Consider the following 22,005-nt stretch of genomic DNA (forward strand, 5'->3'; position numbering starts at 1 on the left):
TCCAATCGACAGGCACACTTTGGCAGGCCCCATTTAAATTTCTTCAGAAACTTTTAATGCGAGATGATATCATTATTAAGAGATGATAACTGAGCATTTCTATTCTACACTTTCCTTCATACTTTATATAACGTTGACTAAACTGTTTGTTTAGAAGTATAAGGAATACTATCACAGCACCAAGCATGGCGGCAAAAGTAACTTATTGCTGATCTGTAAAATTCGTTAACCTTAATCTCAGATTTTTAGTAAGCAGATCTTTCTGCCGCATGTGATATTTATTTTATTACACTTTATTTACAAAGTGTTTCATTCTATTATTTACTTTTAATACTTTTAATTGATCCCATTTCAGATGTCTGTGAAGTGTTTCACTTCATGGGATGCCCTCTAAATAACACACAAAAATGAACCTTTTATTTGTTTCATTTCTTAATTGCTTTTCAGGGCTGAACATTTATTTTAAAAAAGCATTTTAGAAAAACAGACAAGGTAAAATTGATCAGAGTTAATTAATCAAAACACTTTTTTTTAACTTCATTTTCAGGGCCATGAAAAAAAAAGGTAAACTTTTATGAATTAAAAAAAAAAAAGCATCTCAGATTGCTTCGGTTAAAAAGAGAACTATCTCGAAATCTTCCAAAAAGTTATAAGGTCAGTTTAATTATCTTTTTTCTTTTTTTTTTTTTTTTTGTCACTGCTAGAAAACGTCTTGCCCTTCAGAGCCTCCATAGTTATCAACAAGACCCGCAAACGTTTCTTTTTCTCAACATGGGGAAAGAAAGCTGGAGGATTTTGAATCTAAACCATCTTTTACTGTCCCTCAGAAGAAGAAGAAAAAGAAGCGGGCACATATCCCCAGACGTCCATAAGAAGATTAAAGCAGTATTTGAGTTTCTGAAAAGCCTCCAGGAGAATGTCAATAAATTCCATTTTATCATCTTCTGCTGCTAACGCTTTGTAAATAAGAGCATCCACTGATTTTAGCTCTGTTTGCCAGAGCGTTCCTTGCTGCTTTTCGGGATGGAAGTCCAAAATTCTTTCTCATGTAAAGAGAGAAGAAGAAATGATTGCAGCTCCCATTGTTTGGCCATGTTTTGTAGCCACTAATGCAAAGAGGGAAGCGAATGTGTATTCGGGAAGCGAATGTGCCGTCTGTAATGTGGTTTATACGCTCATTACTGTCCTGCAGATATTTCACTAAAACCAGAGGAAAATATTTGTGACTCTCCATGTTTAAATGTTTTATTTATAACACTTAGAGAATCGAAGCGAAAGGCATTTGGATCAGACTTCTGTTACAAGTCTGTACGAGCTATTGCTTGTTATTTTTCAGAGACTATTTTCTATTTTATTTTATTTTTACAGTAAATGTACTGTCATTATTTCTGTTAGCTTAAGCCTGAGAGAAACCAGTCTTTCATAAAAGAAAAAAAAACAACCTTGTGGTGATGTAGATCTACTTCTGAGACTCCCTTTGGGCATTTAATAATGTTTTAAAAGAAAGTTGTCAACTAACTAGACGTCGTGATGTCCTATTGAGATGGCCCGTATTAAGTCTAATTGCTTCACTACAGGCAAGCAGTTGAGCTGTTGCACAATTCATATTTCCTACGGCGAAATCGTTCTGGAACAAAGCGATCATGCTTAAAATGACATAAAACTTGATGAGGCTATTCTCTGGGCAGATCAATTCCCTATTTCAGCTGATCAACATTTGACTCACTCATAATTGTGGAGCATCGCTCACTGCAAGCTATTTTGGGGATCGTATTGAAGCCGGTCTGTTTTGTTCAAATACCAGGAAAGTAGAGGCAGGTGCACTTTGCTTTTCATATCGCCATCTATTTGGAAGCACTACTAGTACGTCTCAAAAATGCAGAATCGGGCATGCATGCGCAATATTTCTTGCCAATCATCTAAAAAAGGTGAAACTCATATATTATAGAGTCGTAACGGATAGAGAGAAATATTCTAAGCCTTGTTTCTTGTCATTTTGAAGATTATGGGTTACAGGTGATGAAAACCCAACATTCAGTGTGTGTTAGAACGTGCTGCAAAGAGTCATAACTCAGAACTCAAGGTATCGCACTGTGTCAGCTAACTAACAGAAAACACCTGCAAAGGTTTCTGAGCCCTTAAACCGTCTCTCACTCTGGGTCAGTATAGGACACTATCATGGGGAAGACTGCTGCTTGGACAGATGTCCAGAAGACAGTCATGGCCAGCCTTCACAAGGAGAGGAAGACACAAAAGGTTGCTGCTGAACCAGCTGGTTGTTCACAGAGTTCTGTATCCAAGCCTTAGTCCTCGACGTGGATGTCACAGGTTCAAGTCCCGGCCTGATAACCTTTGCCGCATGTCTTCCCCCTCTCTCATTACCCACTTTCAAATAAAGGCCACCTGAGGCAGAATAATACAACAACAATAAAAAAAACTGTAAAGAAATTCTAGAAATAATTTGTGTTATTGTAGAATTTTGCCAACTGATCTGGAGCAGTAAATATGTAATCTGATTTAATATGCAACATGTTTATTTTCATTTTGCGTATGCAAATATCTGGTTTCAACTATGTTTTATAGTTTCTCTTCTTACTAAACTGCAAGAAGAGGGGGGGGGAGGGAGTATTTTCATATATGTACGACATGGAAATGTTTGGCCTTTCTGGCTTGTTGAAGTTCATAGCCAAGGCTCTTTCTATAACCTCCACATTCCACTATTTTCAATCAAGCTCTCCGAGTGTCTAATCCCTGCATGTTTGTTCTGGCTGCCCTGTTGCAGCGCGTGATAACTTGGCCACCTCCGCTGGAAACTGTGCAGGTTGTGTGCTCTGCAGGGGAAACAGGAATCACTTCTGATCCATCCCAAGGCCCTAAAGCCAACCATGTATCAAATGTGATGACCACCTCTGAGTGCACCATTCCTAGTCTGAAATCCTTTGGATATTGGAGAACACACACACAAACACGCAGACAAACACACACACACACACACACACATACACACACACACACACACACATACACACCACGTGTCTCATTATTTTTTAATTCACTCTTAAAACACACAGGAGTGCTCGCACTGAGTAGCTCCACACTGACTGGCTCTGGGCTGGAGGTGTTACACAGACGACGCTGGAGACTGAAACAAACATTTGGGCTCTTCCAAGAATTACAACATGCTGCTATGCTGTTCTCTATTTTTCTTATTACGTTTCTCTGTCAATCCTCCAGTGTGACTGCTGACAAAGGAGCTGATATGATGAGTCATAGTTGAGCAAAAACAAAAAACCAAAAAAAACTTCGCACACAATGCAGGTATGTACATTAATTCCAAGGGCAAGAATCTGCTGTGTAGAGACTAAAAAATGAAAACCTTTGGTAAAAAAAATAAAAAATAAAAAGGTGACAAAGAATGTATAGTGGTCAGAATCCTGGAACCAGGTTGGAGTCTTACAAAAACACAATAAACATCCAAATAATGAAAAAATAAAAATAAAAATAAAAAACACTTGTTGATCTAAACATAGAAATAAAAACCGTTTTGTTCAACTTCACAGCCTGTCATGTTTTTGAAGCATGTTTAATGCTCTTGATGCATTCCTGCTCTGAATATTTTTTGCATAATGGTTCACTACTTTTCTTTGTCATAACCATTTGAACTAAATAGTCAGATATTTGGTTCTATTTAGTTTAGGAAATTTAGAAACTAAATTTCAAAGGTCTGTTAGTACCCATAAGTGTTCAGTTAATAGTAGCCATTATTTATCATTTATCGTGATACATTTCTTATGATAGGAATTTTGATTTATTGTTATCAAAATAATTCCAATGAATAATGTTTCAAATAAAATCTAAACCGATCATATTGTTGGGATTGTCTTCACTGTTCAGAGTGTCAGTCAGTACATGTCAATACATTTGAACATGTGATTAAACACAGTGACTGAGTTCAATCTAGTGATACAAATGATGTTTCTTTATGTGAAAAGAAGTCATTCATAGTCCTAACTGTCACTTTTATCATTGTCACCAAAGTTCTGCAAAATGTTGTGATAAAACTTTAAATCCATATTGCCCACCCCTAAATGAATTCATGAAATTTTCAGCTTGTTTCAGCGTTAGAGCCGTCGCTTTAATATTAATTATCTGGGTAAATATGATGAAAGAGGCATTTATAACTGTATCTCTTGATTCTTAATCAATAACCTCATTGGGTTACACCGTTTGACTCACAGCCTATATGTACAGAGTTTCTAAAAATCATCTTATGTGCTCTACTTTGAAAACAAGACATGAATTTGATTAAAGCATAATTAAGGCAAAGGTAGCAAGGCAGACAGTTTGCCGATAAAACAAGTTATTGAAATGAAAGAATCAGATTCAGCTCGTGCAAAGCATATCATGAGTTCACCGAATTAAAGTCATTCCATGTAATTGCAGAAAAAAAAAACAAAAAAAAAAAAACGGAGCAAGCTATCCCGATCATCAATAAATTATTGATGCGGTTCTATTATAAAAAGCAATAATGCATTTGTCCTTGTCCTGCATCGGAGTCCTCTTTCTTTCCACTTTAACCTATTTCACACCTCTCATTCCACTCAACTGCAAAGCCTGCGTGACATAAATTTCATCACCCGTACCGATACTGTGGAGGTGACTGTGCCATACAGACAGAGACGAATGCTCTGTGCTCTCCTACTCGGTCGCATTCATACATGCACGGAGGTATATTCGGGCCTTTAGGCTGTAACAATCTGTGCGGCAGTTTTAAATGCAAATTGCCTGTTAAAGCCTGTAAACATCAGTCTGTAAGTCTGAGGTTTCCTTCGAAATATGGCAGCGTTTTGGGAATTGTCAAGAATGCTGGCAGGAAAATCACGGGGGAAAAGGAGAAATCATTAGCTTTCCGACACACCGGCCAGTTCGGTTTACACTATGTCCTCTTTCGACTTGTATTTGTTGCATAAAGACAGACACAAATAGGAATCTAAACGAGGATTGTTGGTCTCTGCTATGAACGTAAAGTGCCTCGTCTGCCCAGCGTCCGCCACAACAGTCTCCCACTTCATTAGGTCTATAAATGTGCTGCTTTAGTCATTTTGGAAAGAGAGAAATAATAAAATAAGCCTCGCGAAGCAATCCACTCAACCGTTATATTACACCCAAATCTATGTGTGAAAACAATTGGCTCTGATTTCCAGGGGAAACAGCTGGCGCGCTGTTTCTGATTCCCCAAAGAAATAATTACCGTCTCCTCTCGCTGCTTATCTCCTCCCAGGCAGGTTAGTCACATTTACACCATGTTAGCATCTCAACGCACAAATTGTGGCTTAAATAAAGAACGGCACAAATGACACCACAGAGTTTGGGTTCTCTAAAAGCACATAAATGCATGTGGGGGTTTTTTTCTAATTAGGCCACGCAAGGCTACACGAGCTTACAGAGCTGGCGACCGAGTCTCAGTTTAATCCAATCTTCCTAAAGTAATAGAGAAGCAAACACACTTAAAAACATAGAAAGTGGAATGAAAACGAGAAAGAACAGATTTGTCCGCGGCGCGCCACCAAAAGCGACGTCCTGCTCCGTTTTAATCCTCCTTCCTTTGTTCCATCAGTCAAACCGCTCATAAAATATTTACGTCCATTCAGTTATACTAATTAATTAGTCCAATTACAACAGGGCCAATTTATTTCCCAGTAAATGATTGCAGCATAATGATGATCTGGAACAGGTAATGATGGGAAGTTAGTGAAGCGCAAAATCCACCAGGGGTGAGACAAAGTCACTGATTGATGTGAAAACACCTGGAACGTGTGGGGGCAGAGCGAGAGGCAGGAGCAACGTGAAGCACTGAAACGCGAAGCAGGCTGAACGTCTCCCCTGCAGGAGCAAACCAACGGCTTACCTGAATTGGAGATCAATTTCCAGCTGATGGACGGCTCCGGTTTACCGCTGGCCTGACACATCAGGGTGACGTTAGATCCCTCGTTCACCACAATGTCCCTTGAAAAGTTGATGATTTTTGGAGGCACTAAGTCAAAAAGAGAGAAAGAGGTTGCAATTATTAGTAAAAGGTTTCATGTACCTAAAAATAACACTTTATATATATATATATATATATATATATATATATATATATATATATATATATAAATCTGGATTTGTTTACAAATGAAAAGTCTCTTAAAGGTGTAAAGAGTCTTCTGTGAAAAGGTAAATTAATGAATCACTTTATAATAACTTATCACCTTGCAGGAGGGAAAAAATTAACAGTTTAGCATTTCTGTTGGTTGAAGTGTATATATAAAATATCCAATAAGCAATTTTTTGTACACACATTTTTGTATTATTGTTAGAATAATTGTGTCTTTGACGTCTCATTTCTGGACGAAGACTCTAAAGGAGCTTCTGCTGCAATCAACCATGTGTCCTTTATTTTCCCATTCTATGTTAAACAAAGTTTTTCTACATGACAGGATCTCATCCAGCTGCCATGAACTTGAGAAAATCCGATTTTTTATTTTATTTTTTTAACCTACGAAGGTCCAGATCTGATTCCTGGATGAGGTCGAAAGTCCAAAACAACCAGTAGTTAATAAGTTTCTCAGATTCAATTTGCTTTCTGTAATAAAAACTCTTGTTGGTAATTCAGGTCAGAACCAGTTCTGTTAAACACATTCCCTGGAATGGACCAGTTCACTTCTGAGTTCTAAGGTGATTCCAGGTGAACTTGCTCTCTTTTACTTGTTTGAGATTTTTTTTGTTGATAGATGATTCCCATCTGAAATCTTTACTACAAAGAAAAAAAAAAAAAGGAAAATGTGTTTAGCAAATACCCTCATTATTGATCATATTATTGATAACGTGTTATCAGTCGTTGATATTTTAGATTGCTCTGCTTTTGTACTGCATGAGTTTTAATCTGTTCTCAGATTTTTGCAAAGAATTCGATTTTTATGTGGCATCCGTTGATCTTAAAAGCTCTTGAATCATTTGATTGTTTTGGCGAGGAGTTTAACACGTCAAGCAGCACTTTACAGGTGTGTGGTAGCAGTTCAATTACACTGCCACGTGAAATAACAACGATTTAAAATAAAACCAGCAATTCACAACCAGCTCCACGTCTTCCTAGTTATTTCTACTCCTCATGCAAATCTTAGATGCTTTCACTTGTAAAACAGCAAGAAAGACTGGGATGAGTTAACTCCTTCAGGAATTCCAGTAACGAGTTAAATAAAAATATTTAGTAATTAAAATACTCAAACATCAAACTATGGAAGTAAAATCCTAATCTTTTTCTCTTTGCAGCAAAGAGTTAATTCATAGTTACTTTAAAAAAATGTGTCCATCACAAGAAGACATTTGTTCATTGAAACTGATTGTCTTTATTGTTTATAAAAAAAAAGAGCAGAGGTCAAGAGAAACCTCAGCTCTTCAGGTTTCTCTTGACCTCTGCTCAAAAATTCACAACAATGTTTTTTTTTTATTTCATTTGGAAGAAAAAATCTCTCACTTGATTTAGAAACACTCCCAAGAAAATGTCCGATTGTCCTTATGACATTTTTTTCTGTCTGACTTATCTCCAGAGTTTGTGGGTCCAATCAGGAGCAAACGATGCTCAGTTCTTCCATTAATTCATAATTGAACTGTATATTCTTTACATTTCACAGTATGTTTCAGTATTTAGATGCTGATAGGCAGCCAGAGGAAAGTGTAAGCTAATTAACTTGAACGCTTTTGAATTGCACGTTCTGTTTATTTTATTCATTCTTGCTTGAGGATGAAAATTGCATGCGTTCCACTTGATCTTAGTTATCCAAAAATGCAGTCAAATTATGATTCAAATTGGCTAAAGAACATTTTCCATCTAAGGAAACACAGCAGACTCCTTGTGCCGTTGACTTTACTGCAATCCCTCACTCCCTGAGCCTGCATGTGGTGACGGCGGAAAGGAAACTTCCAGGCAGAACCAGGCTTAGAGTCAACAGTAATCTGCTGTTACCGACTAGGAATTTGAGAACGCAGAACATGCACATAAAAAAGAAACAGATCCAGGAGTACTTTCTATGTCACAGAGAAGTAGGACGTTAATGGCAGTAGTAGTTCCTTTAGTGGCTTCATCTAGGAGAGACACATCTTGACAGATAAACCCTGAGTCTACTTCAATGGATGAAAGAGAACACACACATTTAGTTGTGCCAAAAACTCGACCAATGGGTTTTCCTGGGAGCGAGATTGTAAATAAAGGGTGATTTAAGAACTACAGTCAGCATGCGAGGTCTACTGAACACGACGTGGAAAGAGACTGTGTGTTAGTAGCCATTGCCGGCATCAGACCGCTGTGACATCTACACACTCCGTCTGCTAGGTAACTACATAATACAGCAACTTGGCCTTAGCTACACACTTATCTATGTCAAACGGAATCAACTGTGATTAATGTCCACTCTGTTGACAAAGTACCTTATATAACATTAGCACATGATTTTCATTGTCCGTTGTTCTGGCATCTGACAATGTTTGATCTCATATCACTGTATTTTTATAAGGGTTATCAAATCCATCACAATTACAGAGATGAAAGTTAAACCCATGCTGAACTCAACAGTCTGTTCAAAGCTTTAAAGTGAACGGCCTCAGTACAATGTAGGTTTACCAAGAATATCTGCTGTTGCACCGTCGTCTGTATTTGCGCTCATTACCTACGAACAGCTTCGCACCATAAGGGCATCTCTGTGAAAATCTGATCATCTGCTCTGTGTGAAGGAGATTTTGTCGACTGAAGCCTCACTTCACGTTGAGTGCATGAAATGAAAGAAGGGTTGTTTTTTTTACACCCAAACACACAAAAAGACAATTGATTAAAATAAATGTCCCAAACTATACTGACTTCCTGTTAGCCACCCAATTATGAAGATGATGAAGATACCAGACTAGATACAAGGATAACTATTCTTATATATATATATATAGAAACAGAACAGATGCATTTTGCTGGGTGAGGTGCAACATTGGGAAAACGGGTTGGCACAGTTTCATTTCAGTCTATTTTTTCAGTATATTCAGTTGACACAAAACATCTCTGACTGAACATACAGTTGCATAGACGTTTTAAGACACACAATGTCTTAAAATATTGTTTTGAGACAACACTATGTTAATAACTGGCACTTCCTACCACCAACACTACTAAGGTGAATTTGTTTCCAACAAATAACTGGTGGTGCATTTGTGAAACAAAACTGAAGTTATTATTTTTGGACCTAAAGAGGAACGATCTGGAGTCCAGCACACAGCTTCAGGGATTACAACTAAAACCGAGTGAGGCCTGAAATCTGGGAGTAGCGATGGACTCTGACCTGAACCTACAGAGCCACATAAAGACAGTTAAAAAGTCAGCCTTTTACCACGTGAAGAACATCTCCAGGACTAGAGGACTAATGTCCCAGCAAAATCTAGTGAAATTCATCCATTTATTACAGCAACAGTGTTTCTACAGGTCTGCCTAAAAAAATTGAATCCTCCAGCTGCAGCTGATCCAGAGCGCTGCTGCTCGGGTTCTCAATAAAGCCAGAAAGTTAGAGCACATAACACAAGTTTTAAAGTCCCTACACTGAGCTCCACAGTACATTAAAGATATGCTGTTGTCGTGTCAACCTTCCAGAACCGCTCAGGTCTTCTGGTTCTGGTTCTGCTCTGCATCCCCAGAACCAGAACCAAACATTCAGCTTCTATTTACCTCAAATCTGGAACAAACTTCCGGAAAACTGCAAAACAGCTGAAACACTGACTGTCTTTAAATCTAGACTAAAATCCCACCTGACTAGAGTTGCTTTTGAAATATAATCAATGAAGCATTAATCAACAATCTGATATGAAACGACGGCGGTTGACAAAATGTAATGTTTCCACTGTGGACTGTCTTTTCTACAGCTTTATATTTTTGTGTTTTCATGATGTAACGCAATGCCTTGCTGCTGAAATGTGCCATAAAAAAAAAAATGATTTGATTGATTGATGACTCAGCATTAATTCAAGACAGACACCGGGAGTGGAGCACCTGAAGCATATTGTTGATTCAATGTTTAATCTCAACAGAAACTGGAAGCAGAATAAGAATAATAACATGTAGCAACATTTAAAAGGGAATATCAGGGCAGAGGCTCAGTTCAGTGAACTGATTAGAATTCCAAAAAACAACATGAAGTTTTTCTTTGTCTTAAATGCAACAATATCAACAGAGGTTCATATCTTGCCCATCTAAGCTGAAGTCTCACACAGGCAAGGAGGAAGAGCCTGCAGATGCAGAGAAAGGAAGCTGCAAATTAATGTATTTCAATTAGATTTTGTCTGCTGACCGTTTTACACAGCATTATGAATCATGACGATCGATATAAAAAATGCTTTTGGGATGGCTACCATTTAAAAAAGTCAAAGGGTGCTTTTTGTTTATAGAAAAATGTTACAATTTACAGGGAAAACTTTATGAAAGCAGACAAGCTTTTGTTAAAAAATATTTTTTGTTTTGGGACATTGCTGCCTAATCATCAAACATAAAAACTAGATCTCAACATTGTCTTCAAGATTTCCAGACAAAAATAAATAAATAAATTAATTAATTAATTAATTAATTAATTAATTAATTAATTAATTAATTAATTAATTAATAAAACACCAACTGTGTACTGTTCAAGATAACAAGAATCATGAACACCCAGGCGTAGAGTTAGGGCACATTACCTGATATTCTTGATCGTATCGCAGTTTAATGTAAACATCAAGAAATTTTCTTTTCTTTTGTATCAAAATTGCAACAAATTTCCCTAATATGCCTGCATTCTGTAAAGATTTATGTAGCAAACATGCACAGTGTATAAAGCTAAGGGATAAAACTATATGACAGCAAACTGTTGCTTACTATTTCTTAAATAATGCAGCACAGTTATGCATTCTTATGACTTTCCTACATTCATATTGTATAACAAGCTGGAAACGGTAGACAAATTCCAAGAATTGACTGCTAATGCCTATAACTAGGACCTCTAAGTTTTAAATTTGACATTTAATATTAGACCTGTGGTCATGTCATGAGGAAAAACTGTGAAAAGCTAATTCTGAAACCATCTACTGAAAATACAACTTTATTGTTTTATAAAACCTTCAGCACAAATGGAACAGATAAAATGGCTCCCATAAATCCCAGGGGATGAAATAGTCAAAGAAATGGGCAAATCTATTGTTGCTCAGGCAGACAGCAGCACCACCTGCAAGTACACGCGCAGTGACCCTCCATCTTTTATCATGGCTGCTCTTTTCAGACTTTCTTAGCTACCTGGTGGGCTTGCTGTTGTCCTGCTTTTCGCCGTTTCCAAAGCAACAATGAGCGAGGACTGAACTCCAAGCATGATGTCCAAGTCCAAGCTGAAAGCCCGTGCGAGAAGACAAAAACGTAATTTATCATACACCAGTGAAAAGTTCTTAGGAACAATATAAGAATTTAAAAAATAAATTGTGCCCTTGCAATAACTGACAAGTATTTTTTTTCCAGATTGTAGCATAATTTTACAGAACAGTCAACCTACCCGCTTGAGAAGAAACCATTAGTAAGGGGCGACCTGAGTAGCAAATTTGACGGCTTAAATTATGTTTAATTAATGATTTAACTATTGAATCAGTTTCTTTATTTAACTAACAAATAACTGTTTCCATGGTGACACCAGCTTTCAGCTTTTCAACCAGACAATTAACAAGTAATTATCAGGCGGTTTTGTTGAAAACCGGACAACAATGTCCTACTGACACAGCGAGTGACTTCCATCGGTCTCATTCCATCAAGACCACGGATCACGGTCGGGCTCAGACAGAAGCCGCGGCGCTGTGAACGGAGCAGAGAGACGGCAGCCGGGGAAGTCCACAAGGCAGGCTGAGCAAACAGTCTCTATAAGCCGCCGCTCTCCCCGTCCTACTCCTCACAAACACCAGGTCCATCAGCAGCAAGCTCGATGAAGTGGAGCAAACAAATTCGGCCGTGGCGCAGTCAGGACTTTTGACTGCAAAAGTCAGATTTATCATGTTAAAGCGCCTTGAATTTGTAAGCATCGCGCTAATAACTGTGTCTTATTTCCTTCTGCTGGAAAACATGAGTTATGGCAGTCAGACCTAAAGAAAGTAGCAGCTATGATCAGGAAATGAAGCATTCATGCTTCCACTAACTTTTATGTATGTTTTTTTTTTAAACAACTGTCAAAGAAGAGTAACTCGCTTATAGCAATAACATAAGGAGGAAAGCATAGCAAAAGTAAAACAGAAAAGAAAATCCAAAACATAAAATGGTTAAAAATATCAAAATTGCTCAGAGCCTTTTGTCTGCTGTGCTTTTCTGATGCCTGAAGAGCCTGAGGAGCCTGAGGAGCCTGAAGAGCCTGAGGAGCCTGAAGAGCCTGAAGAGCCTGAAGAGCCTGAGGAGCCTGAGGAGCCTAAAGAGCCCTAGGCTGATCATAATGAGGGAGAGACAGGAGGCGAAACTTCACCTAAGATCCTGTCATAGGTAAATGCCCAGTCAGTGGCAGAAACCTGAACTCAGTTCAGTTCAGGTTTATTTACAGAACGTCAATTCACAACAAACGTCTCGAGGCGCTTTACAAAAAAAATGATTTCAGTTCAAGCACACATGCATTCCAATTGATCTTAGTTATGAAACAGTGCAGTTTGCTTAATTAATCATTCAAAAAAAGTTTTAAAATGGTTTCCGTCTAAGTCACTGACTCGCAGTATTAACTCCACCCGGATGAGCATGTACTTTGCTCTGTCGTTGATTTGTACAGCAATCCCCCATGCCGAGCATGCAGGCAGTGACTGTGGAGAGGAAAAACTCCCCCTAAACGGGAAGAGACCTCCAGTAGAATCTGGATTAGTACAAGAGCCCATCTGCCACAACCAACTGAGGGCTTTGAGGGGAGATAGTAATTTATACGAGCTCTTCCTGTCGACTTCCAACTGAGTTTGCATGATTTTTAATAAAAGACATTTATTAAAAGGGAGGCAAATATTACTGTTGAGAAATCAGTTTCCATCCGTCTTCTTTGTCTATGCTGATCTATGTTTGAACAAAATATGCATGTCTGGCACTAATGGTGGAGCATTTTACAAATTAGGTGGGGAATTATTCACAAGATAAGTGCAGCTGTTAATGGTTCAGGTTTGTCAGATCCACTTCAATATGTATATTTATTATCTGTACATCTAATCGTACATCTTTGTTGGTGGCTAACAGTGTGTGCAAAAACGTAAAAACGACTGGTAATAAAAAAAAAGTATTTTTAACTCCTCTTGATCTCTTATTTTTATGTGTTTCTCTGGTTCCAAGTCGACAGTATTGGGTGTTAAAATCCCTCTTCCTGTAATTTCACAGTGTAGAGTAGATTTAGGGCAAGGTCTACCAACTAATGAAACACAACAAAAAAAACAACAACAAAAAAAAAAAACAAGGATACATAATTTATTTGATTTTTCTGAATTCATTTTTCTTGCTGTTTTTTTTTTTTTTTTTTTTTTCCAACACAGATCAACAAGGAAATTGTGCCAGTCTGGGTCACATATTATTACTATTTGGCTTTATTTATGGTTTTAAAAAAAATAAAAAATCTTTAAAGGTATTTCTCTCTGCAGCACTTCACACCCTTGATGAAATTTTTGGGATTTAAAAAAAAAAAAAAAATTAAAGATCCTTGGCACCATTCTCAACGGGTCCAGGAACGTGAGGTGGGAGCATTATTTTATGAAGAGTTTGTGCCTTCCACAGCTTAATAAATGAAAGGCAGACAGGCGCCAGTATCACAAGGATAAAAACACAATTAAAGCATATTTTATAATAAATCCTAATTCTTTCCTACACGTTAGAAAATATGTAAATCAAGTGAAACTGCTCCAGTTTTCTTTCAAATTCAGAGATAAACCAAAACAAGCACAATTAAATAGCCACAAGTTGTTGGAACCTTCTTAACACTAAATATTTAAGACTGTTTTATGTTATTTATCTACTGCCTTCTCGCTAATTCACACACACACAACAGTAGCCAGATTGCCCTTAGACGTTCATTTACCTTGGACAAGAACATGCACTGAGGTTGTTCTCGGCCGACTGCTTGTCTGGACTGCGCACACATACTGTCCTTCATCCGTCATGTCCACATTCTCAATCTTAATGGTAAACTCCTCCTGGTTAAGGGTCACCAGACTCACTCTGGGATCAACTGACCATTTGTCTTCTCCGGCATAAAGTATACTGGAGCGGTTCAGCCATGCTGTGTGTGTCACAACGTCTCCCTGTTCGCACCTGCGAAAAAGAACAAGCAAATAAAATAAAGATTAAAAAGCAGACGGAAATTTCTCTGTCTACATGTCAGTCTCAGAACAATGACTTAATCTACTTTGTACAATCATGTCAAAAGTTAAATAAAACCTAATCTATGGGCCTTGAAAGCAAAACGTAGCGAACAGTTGTGCTCTCCATTCATTCACTTTAGTTCATTTTTTGTTTTTTTTCTACAAACAACCAACCTTGTCAGATTTTGCCGGGATTTTTTTTTTGTTCCCCCGCCCCCACTCAGGTCCTACAGGCTTCAATTAAAATGTTCTGGTTTGCAGAAAGTGCTCCAGTGGAGCCATACGCTTTCAGGCCCAAAACACACCGCTTACATTCGAGATGACAGTCCCTCTACGACCCGACGGGCTCACGAGAGCCAGCATCCGTGCAAGAGTTTGTGTCAGAACTCCCGGCAGCATCAACCCAAAGCGGTCCGGCACTAAGCTGAAAGCAAATATCACCGTTACACTCTTTCATTCATTCTGTACTTCTGAGGTCCCACCGTGGGTAAGTACTCTACGTTTTCCTATCTCTACGTATCACCTCTTTCACTTACACTCTCAGTGTAACGTTCCAGTTTTACTGTTTACACTGAGCGATTAAATGACTTCATTTTCATAGTCCAAGAGATACAATGTCCATCTCTAAAGTCTAAATTGGTTTCAAATAGTGACCAAACATTTAGACTTAACTTTTTCTAATTTCTTTTCAGCATTTTTAAGTCAATGCTTCATTATTTCTTTGATGTTTTTTCATGCATCTGTTACCTATATTACACTCCCCACTGAATAGAAATGAAATCTGTCAGAATCTGTCAGTAATTATTAGATAATTATTTGCAAAGTAAGTTCATTTACAATATTCAAAAATATCAAAAGTGTTTTAAAACACAAATTGTGGTTTCAGCTAATAATGGATATCTACACAGTAATTATTAAAGCGTTAACCTTTAACAAACAAGCAGACTTTCAATAATGGTCGTAACATTGTAACTTCTGACACTTCTAAACTTTTTCTATTGCCTGCAATTGAATGGAAGACCTTCTAAAATGTAAGAAAAAGAAAAAAAAACAAAACTTAAATAAATTTAGAGGAACTGAGCAACTTTTCTGTTAAGGTTTCTATTTAATCAGAGAGGGTCAGCAACATGAACAGCTTCCTGGCATCACCTTTCAGTATCACTGTGATGAGAAACAGTAGGGTCATAAAGCCGCTGCTGCTTCGAAGGGAATGAGAAAATGGAAGAAGTATATAAGACTGCACATATGATGTGTCCGTAAAACACTAAAGAACAACGTGGGGGTGATGTCGGTGGGCGTTTGCCCTGCAGTTGGTGGGTTGACTGTTCGAGGCCCCGCCCCTTCCGTCTCCGTCATCGTGTCTTTGGGCAAGACGCTTCACCTGCCTTGTCTGACCCAGACCCAGACTGACCCAGGGCAGCTGTGGCTACAACCCAGTAGCTCACCATCACCAGGCCTTTCAATGTGTGTGTGAATGGAGAATGACTGATTTTCACTGTAAAGTGTTCCTGAAATGTCTGATACAAGAAGTCATGATATTTACATGACTTCTTGTACTTGTATAATTGTAGTAAGTCAAGCATAAGTCTATAAAACTGTACAAATTGCACAGGTTAGAAACACTTTTTAAGATGATGCATTTTCAAAAAATAAATCTACGCTTGAGTTAGAATTTAACTGATGAATGCAAACATCACCCTCTACAAAATCAGACGTACTGGTGTCACAATCACAACAAAAACTGACAACAAAGCAGGAAAATGTAGATTCACTTCAAAAAAACTGCAGTCGTCAAATATTTCATGTTTGACGACTATAAAATCTGGAATGGTGATATTTGGAATTATATGATAAACGATAACGCGCAAAATACCTGCACAACAATGGAAACACGCATCACATAACCTATAAATAAAATACTTATGCCAGCAAATATGTGTGTATATTAACTCATTTTTTTAAGCAGACAGAATCACTGGATATACAGAAATGTAAATCTGCTTTACTGAGCTAATTTCTTCTAAAAAATAAAACTGACTGATCATTCACATTGCCATTCTACTTGCCTGCCAGCCTCTCGTTCAATTGTATTCTAAATTCGTGAAGAGCACCATAAGGTATCATTTTCTCACATTAGTTCACACAAAATACAGATTAAATGTACTTCAAATCGGAAATTTTTTTAGCTGCTGTTTAATTTATAAAGTTCTAAATCAGTTCACATGGTTGGGGGTTAACACTGCTCTGGCCTGAGGTCTTAGACCCTGGGTGCTCATTTTCAGCCCTGCTGCCTCACAGTAAGCCGCAAATAGCCCCCGAAATGAACCGAAGCTTCCCGACACACCGGAGAGATCACGCTGAGGATAAAATAACAATAACAAAGTAACAAAACATAACAGAAGAGAAAATATATATTTTCTTGAAGTAAAAAAAAGCTATAAAACTTGAGCACTTATTTCCCCGGTATCAATATGGTGCAAATGTTAAAGATAAAAGGCGCCTCGTGTATTTCTTGTGTAAACTTTGTAAGTTTACTGTATTCAGCTATAAGCAGTTTTGGCTGTTTTTTTTTTTGTCCTCCCCCAACAAAAAAAAAAAGCTATTTAATTTTTTATTTTTTTAGCTCAATATTCTCAGAAGTGTCTCCAGCCGTTTTCACTGAGACATTAATGCATCCTTCTTGGTGCACTGGCCACTTTACCATCAAAGCCGTCTGTTGCTAAGTGCACACCTTCCAAGTAGCTTATTGAAAAGTTGCACTGATCTCTGCTATGGAACTTTGCTGCTCTGAAGACAAAGGGATGCTCCATGACCTGTGACCTCTTTGGGTCGCGCCCTGATCCCTGGAGCCTCGTCTTCACTCCTTACTCTCTTCTGGTCTTTGAAAGCATCTTGTTTTGATCTCTTTCTTTCCTGCACTTTACTTAAGAATCCCATGAGCTACACAATCGGTCTTCATACTGCCATTGGCTTTGTATTTTATATAGTCCAACAGAAAAGTAAAGTACTTAAATGATCAGGTTATGTGTAGCTGTGACATCAAGTATGCTCAGTCCTTCCTGTTGATTTCACTTGATGTTTTTTTTTTTTTTTCCCCCATCTCTTTTCCAAGCGTATTTTGCAGGTATACAGCTTTACATCAGAGTTACACCTGTTCCCATTTGAAGCCTATCATAGTAGGAAGGAATTAAATAGCAGAGTGCAACCTGAGCTAGCGCCTGGCTGTTCCAGGGCTAATGCAAAGACACGCGAGACAGACAAATTTACAGTTTCTAATTTGTGTACTCGGCAGAGAGGAGCTGGCCAGACAAAACGCGCTCATGCCTAAATTATAACGCTGTATCTATAGGTCAGCTGCTGTCTTATACACTAAATAATAAAGTTCATGTTTATTATGTTCTGTGATGAAAACAGAGCAGAAAGTAACTTAGCTTGTACAAATTGCTTTTGAAAGTTCTTCCTCTACACAAAACCATTTCCATGACCCTTGCTCAAGCAGAGCAAAGGTCATGCACTTCAGAGTAAAATATCATTTCTACAAAATGTCAGCATTTTAAAGCGCAAATTGCACAAAATGATGGCATTAAATGGTTTTTATGAAATTGTCTGCTTTACAACTTGAATGTCCACTTTTGCATAAAAATCCATCCTGCTGTTAGTGACCGGGCTTTTAAATGTCAGGAAATACGATTTCCATCAGAGTTTGGAAACAAACATATTCTTTGTAAGGTCACAGGGGTGAGGAGCCTTTAAATGAAAACATTGCCTGATTACCCTTTGTTATATAATAGATATAAAGGTCATGCGTTCGTATTAATTTTCTGTGTGTGTCAGTAGGCTCTCTTGGGTGGCGAAGAGTCATCATGACTCCTAGAGTGTTGCTGATTGGATCCCAAGAAATCCAAGCATAATTTTTTGGGAATGCTCAAATGAATATTGAAGGAGATCAGATGGACTTTTTGTTCTTTTTTTTCCTGTCTGACTACAAGGATTTTGTTTTGGACAACAAACATAACACATCAAGAATTGTGACTTTTTGTTAGGTAGACCCATTTAATTGCATAAAAACACAACGAGAAACTCGGTCGATTGCACAGAAGCAATGGAATCCACTTAGACATTTACACACGGGTGAAGACGACTCGCTGAAATTTAAACTTGCCGTCTCCGTCTGGAACAAAGGGGATTTATCCGACTTCGAATGTGGGATGTCCTGTTGGTGCCAGACGCTAGACGGCCCAGTGCGAGTGTTTTAGGAAACGCTAATCTGCTGGCGCTTTCCGAGTTTACACAAAATGGCACGAAAAAAAGAGAAAACATCCGGTAACAAAAAGCCCTCATGATGTTAGAGGTAAGCGGAGTGGGCTAACTGGGTTGAGACGAAAACAGCAGCTCAAACAACCCCTTGCTGTGGCTTTCCATTGAAGCTAACATCAGCTAAATGTAAGTCAGGACTCCAGCTTCCCCGAAACATTGGCAACAGATGACACTCATGAATATGTAATATTGAATTTCACGGTGCTTTGTTCCAACAGCATGGTATTAGTTTCTTTGTGTTCATTTGATTAAGATAAAGGATCAATCATTTGGAGAATTCCAGAATTCTCCAAATAAACCATTACTTTATTTTACTTATAAAGTGACGCTGTATTGGTCAAGAATAATAAAGAATTACAGTCTCAAATTAAAGTTTTGTCTTTAGTAAAATGGTATTTGGAATCAATATCAAGCTTGTCGATTAGTCTAAACTAGTCTGAATTTAGAGCTAATTTGCCTCTTAATCTTAATAAGCTCAAACTAATTGACGATCTAAATTCCTCATGGATTAAACCTGCTTTCTCCGTATTCACAGTTTGTACTGAACTGTGACAACATTTAACCATTTAATTGGTTCTTTTTTCATCTATTTTAGGATTTCTACTGCTTTTACTGTTGGCAGTTATTAGTTTCATCCTTCTTTCACTAGTTCTCACAATTCTTCTGTGTAATAAACTTGTTTATGATGGAGAGAAGCTGTCTGTATTTAGTCCATAACCAGGTGTAGGATCTTGCTGTTCAGTGATGGGATTAGGTCTTATTTTAAACCTCACGCCTTATCAGGGAGGAATCTAGAAACAACAACTGAGACTGGATTATTTGGCTATCATTTTTTTATATATATAATCAAGTCGTGTCCTGACTTGGTAGTTTTAATCTAAATTATTGGGTCTATGAATAAATCGCCTAATTTGTAGTTAAGACTGGATTCCTAATGTAGCTTATCGAACATTTCGATGGACTCAAGTAAGACAATGAATGCCACAGAGACAATAACGGGAAGCTCAAATAGAATCAGGGTGGAGGTGGCGAGGTTATAATTTTGGAAAGTTTTCTTGTCCTGTTTTGTGGTTCCTTGGTACAAGCTGAACATCTGCATGTTTTAAACACCACAGACCACAGAGTATTGCTGCAGACCATCTGTCTCTTTATGACCACAACATGCCGACCATCTGATGGCGGCTTTCAGCAGGACGGTGCGCCGCGTCACAAAGATCAAGCGATCCAAAAGTGGTTTATAAACCACGAGCGAACTTTACTCCATTTGCCTTCACAGTCACCGGATCTAAGAGGAGCACCTCTGTGACACGGTGAATCACAGAAATGCGACCAACAAATCTCTGTCGGTTGCATTGCGCTGTAATGTCAATATTAAACCACAATCTTGCAGGAAAGTTTGAATTGCTGAATCCAAGCCGTGAAGAATTAAGACAGTTCTTAAAGCACAACGGGGTTCGTCTTGGTACTGGCATGCTGCATCTAATAGAGTTGTGGGTGAGTGTGTGATTTCTTTCACACAAATGAAAAAAAAAGTATCTAGTTTGCTTCACACCCTTAGTGAGAGAATATGTGTCACAGCAAGACAGGCGAGTTCAGACTGCCTACAGTCTCTTGCGCTCACTGAACAAAACTATGATTAGCATGTTTTCATTTTACACCAAGCAGAAGGTTTAGCTTCTGTTTTTGCTAATTATTGGAAGACATCAGGAGAGAGAACGTGAAAGAAGCAAGAGGGCAGAAAAACTGTTATGCTTTAAGACAGTGGTCTCCAACTCCAGTCCTCAAGGGCCAGTTTCCTGCGACTTTCAAACGTGTGCTTCTGCACACCCCGGGTTCAAGATTAGCTCATTAGCAGAGGCACTTGATTGCATACTAGTCAGGTGGTTTCAAGCATGTGGGACAAGGGACACATCTGAAAGTTACAGGATTTTGGCCCTCGAGAACTGCGGTTTGAGATCACTGCTTTAAGAGAAGACTTAGCAGGGAAGCTTGCATTCTTCCATTCATATGGATAAAACACAGAAAAAAAAAATTACAACTTCTTGACTGTTTCAGTAACTGCTGGTGAATCGCATAAGAACAAGAACTACTTGGACATCTCGACATGGTGGAAGTGTTTGACCAGAAGATCCCACCTCATAAATTCTTCTGTTTAAGCAAGTAGCTCAACTCTGAATGGGTTAAAAGTTTACAGTTGCAACACGGGAACTTAATCGATATTAAGTGGGTGGACTGTACTGTTGCTAACCTTGAACGGTCGCACGATGCATTTGATGCATTCAGAACATGTTCCTGTCAAACACCCACACAAAGGTGAGCTTTTCAAACCTGTATCTTTAATGTATTGCTCAAGAACATTTGAGCAGGTACACAGCTTTGCCTCAGAGTTATATCTGTTCCCATTGGAAGCCTATCACAGCAGGTAAACAATCAGATAGCAGAGTGCAACCTGAACTAGCGCCAGGCTGTTCCAGGGCTAATGTAAAGATACGCAAGGCAGAAAAGCTCACACTAGGTGCAAGTCCTAAGGATAGTTTACAGTTTCAAATTTGTGCAGAAAGGAGCTGGCCAGACAAAACGCACTAATGCCTAAACTTCTGTTGCTATAATGATCTCTGTCAGTTCCCATAGCCGTCTCAAGTTGGTTCTGCTCTCAGGCGATCGCTGATATCTCACTGATCATCAAAGCAGTTGGGATCATTGGACGTTCCAGTTTGACTTCCTTTCTGCGCCTACTTTGATCATTTCCGTTCCAACATGGTTTAATTTTATGGCCACAATGATATGAACAGACCATGACAAAAAATTATATTTCTCCCCTTTGTAACTTCTCCTAGTCATAAAAGTGACTAGGAAGAATCTGGCAACCCCTTTGGATTTTTTTTTTTTTTTTTACACTTTTTGTTGCCTTTACAAATCAGTAATGATCAATAAAATTGATTTTTTTTTTTGCAAAAAATATTTAACATGAAAACTTGATTGCTTAAATATTCACTCCCTTCAGGCCAGTATTTATTTGATGCAGCACAGCCAGGAAGGGTCTCGGTCAGGCTTGCATAAAGATCGCTTCTCCTGGGTCTGAATTTTTCAGACAAAGCTTACCGACATTATGTTGGCAGCAAGCACCTCATGTTGCTGCCCTCACACCCCCCCCACTATGTCTTCCTGTGGTCTGTTCTCTCCTGCACTTTCTGTGCCTGCAAGACGTCTCCAAAGGTGGTATTCGAACTCAGCTTGCCTTGCATTTCAGGAATTTCTACTATAACAGTGACCGAACCGCAATCGTGTTCAACTTTAAGT

At 38.4% G+C, this 22,005-nt stretch overlaps 1 protein-coding gene across 4 annotated transcripts in view; it reads right to left on the minus strand.

The window, feature by feature from the left end:
* The window catches only part of ntm (neurotrimin), a 276,837-nt gene that overhangs the window by 25,565 nt on the left and 229,267 nt on the right, over positions 1-22,005 (minus strand). For all 4 annotated transcript variants that reach the window (XM_016673599.1, XM_007556486.2, XM_007556488.2 and 1 more), the window contains 2 exons: positions 14,106-14,338; positions 5,909-6,034 (listed from right to left, as the gene is read on the minus strand). In XM_016673599.1, coding sequence (XP_016529085.1) covers positions 5,909-6,034; positions 14,106-14,338 — 359 coding nt within the window. The remainder of the gene's footprint in view (positions 1-5,908; positions 6,035-14,105; positions 14,339-22,005) is intronic.

Source organism: Poecilia formosa, unplaced genomic scaffold (genome assembly GCF_000485575.1).
Source record: "Poecilia formosa unplaced genomic scaffold, Poecilia_formosa-5.1.2 Scaffold79, whole genome shotgun sequence".
Lineage (NCBI taxonomy): Eukaryota > Metazoa > Chordata > Actinopteri > Cyprinodontiformes > Poeciliidae > Poecilia > Poecilia formosa.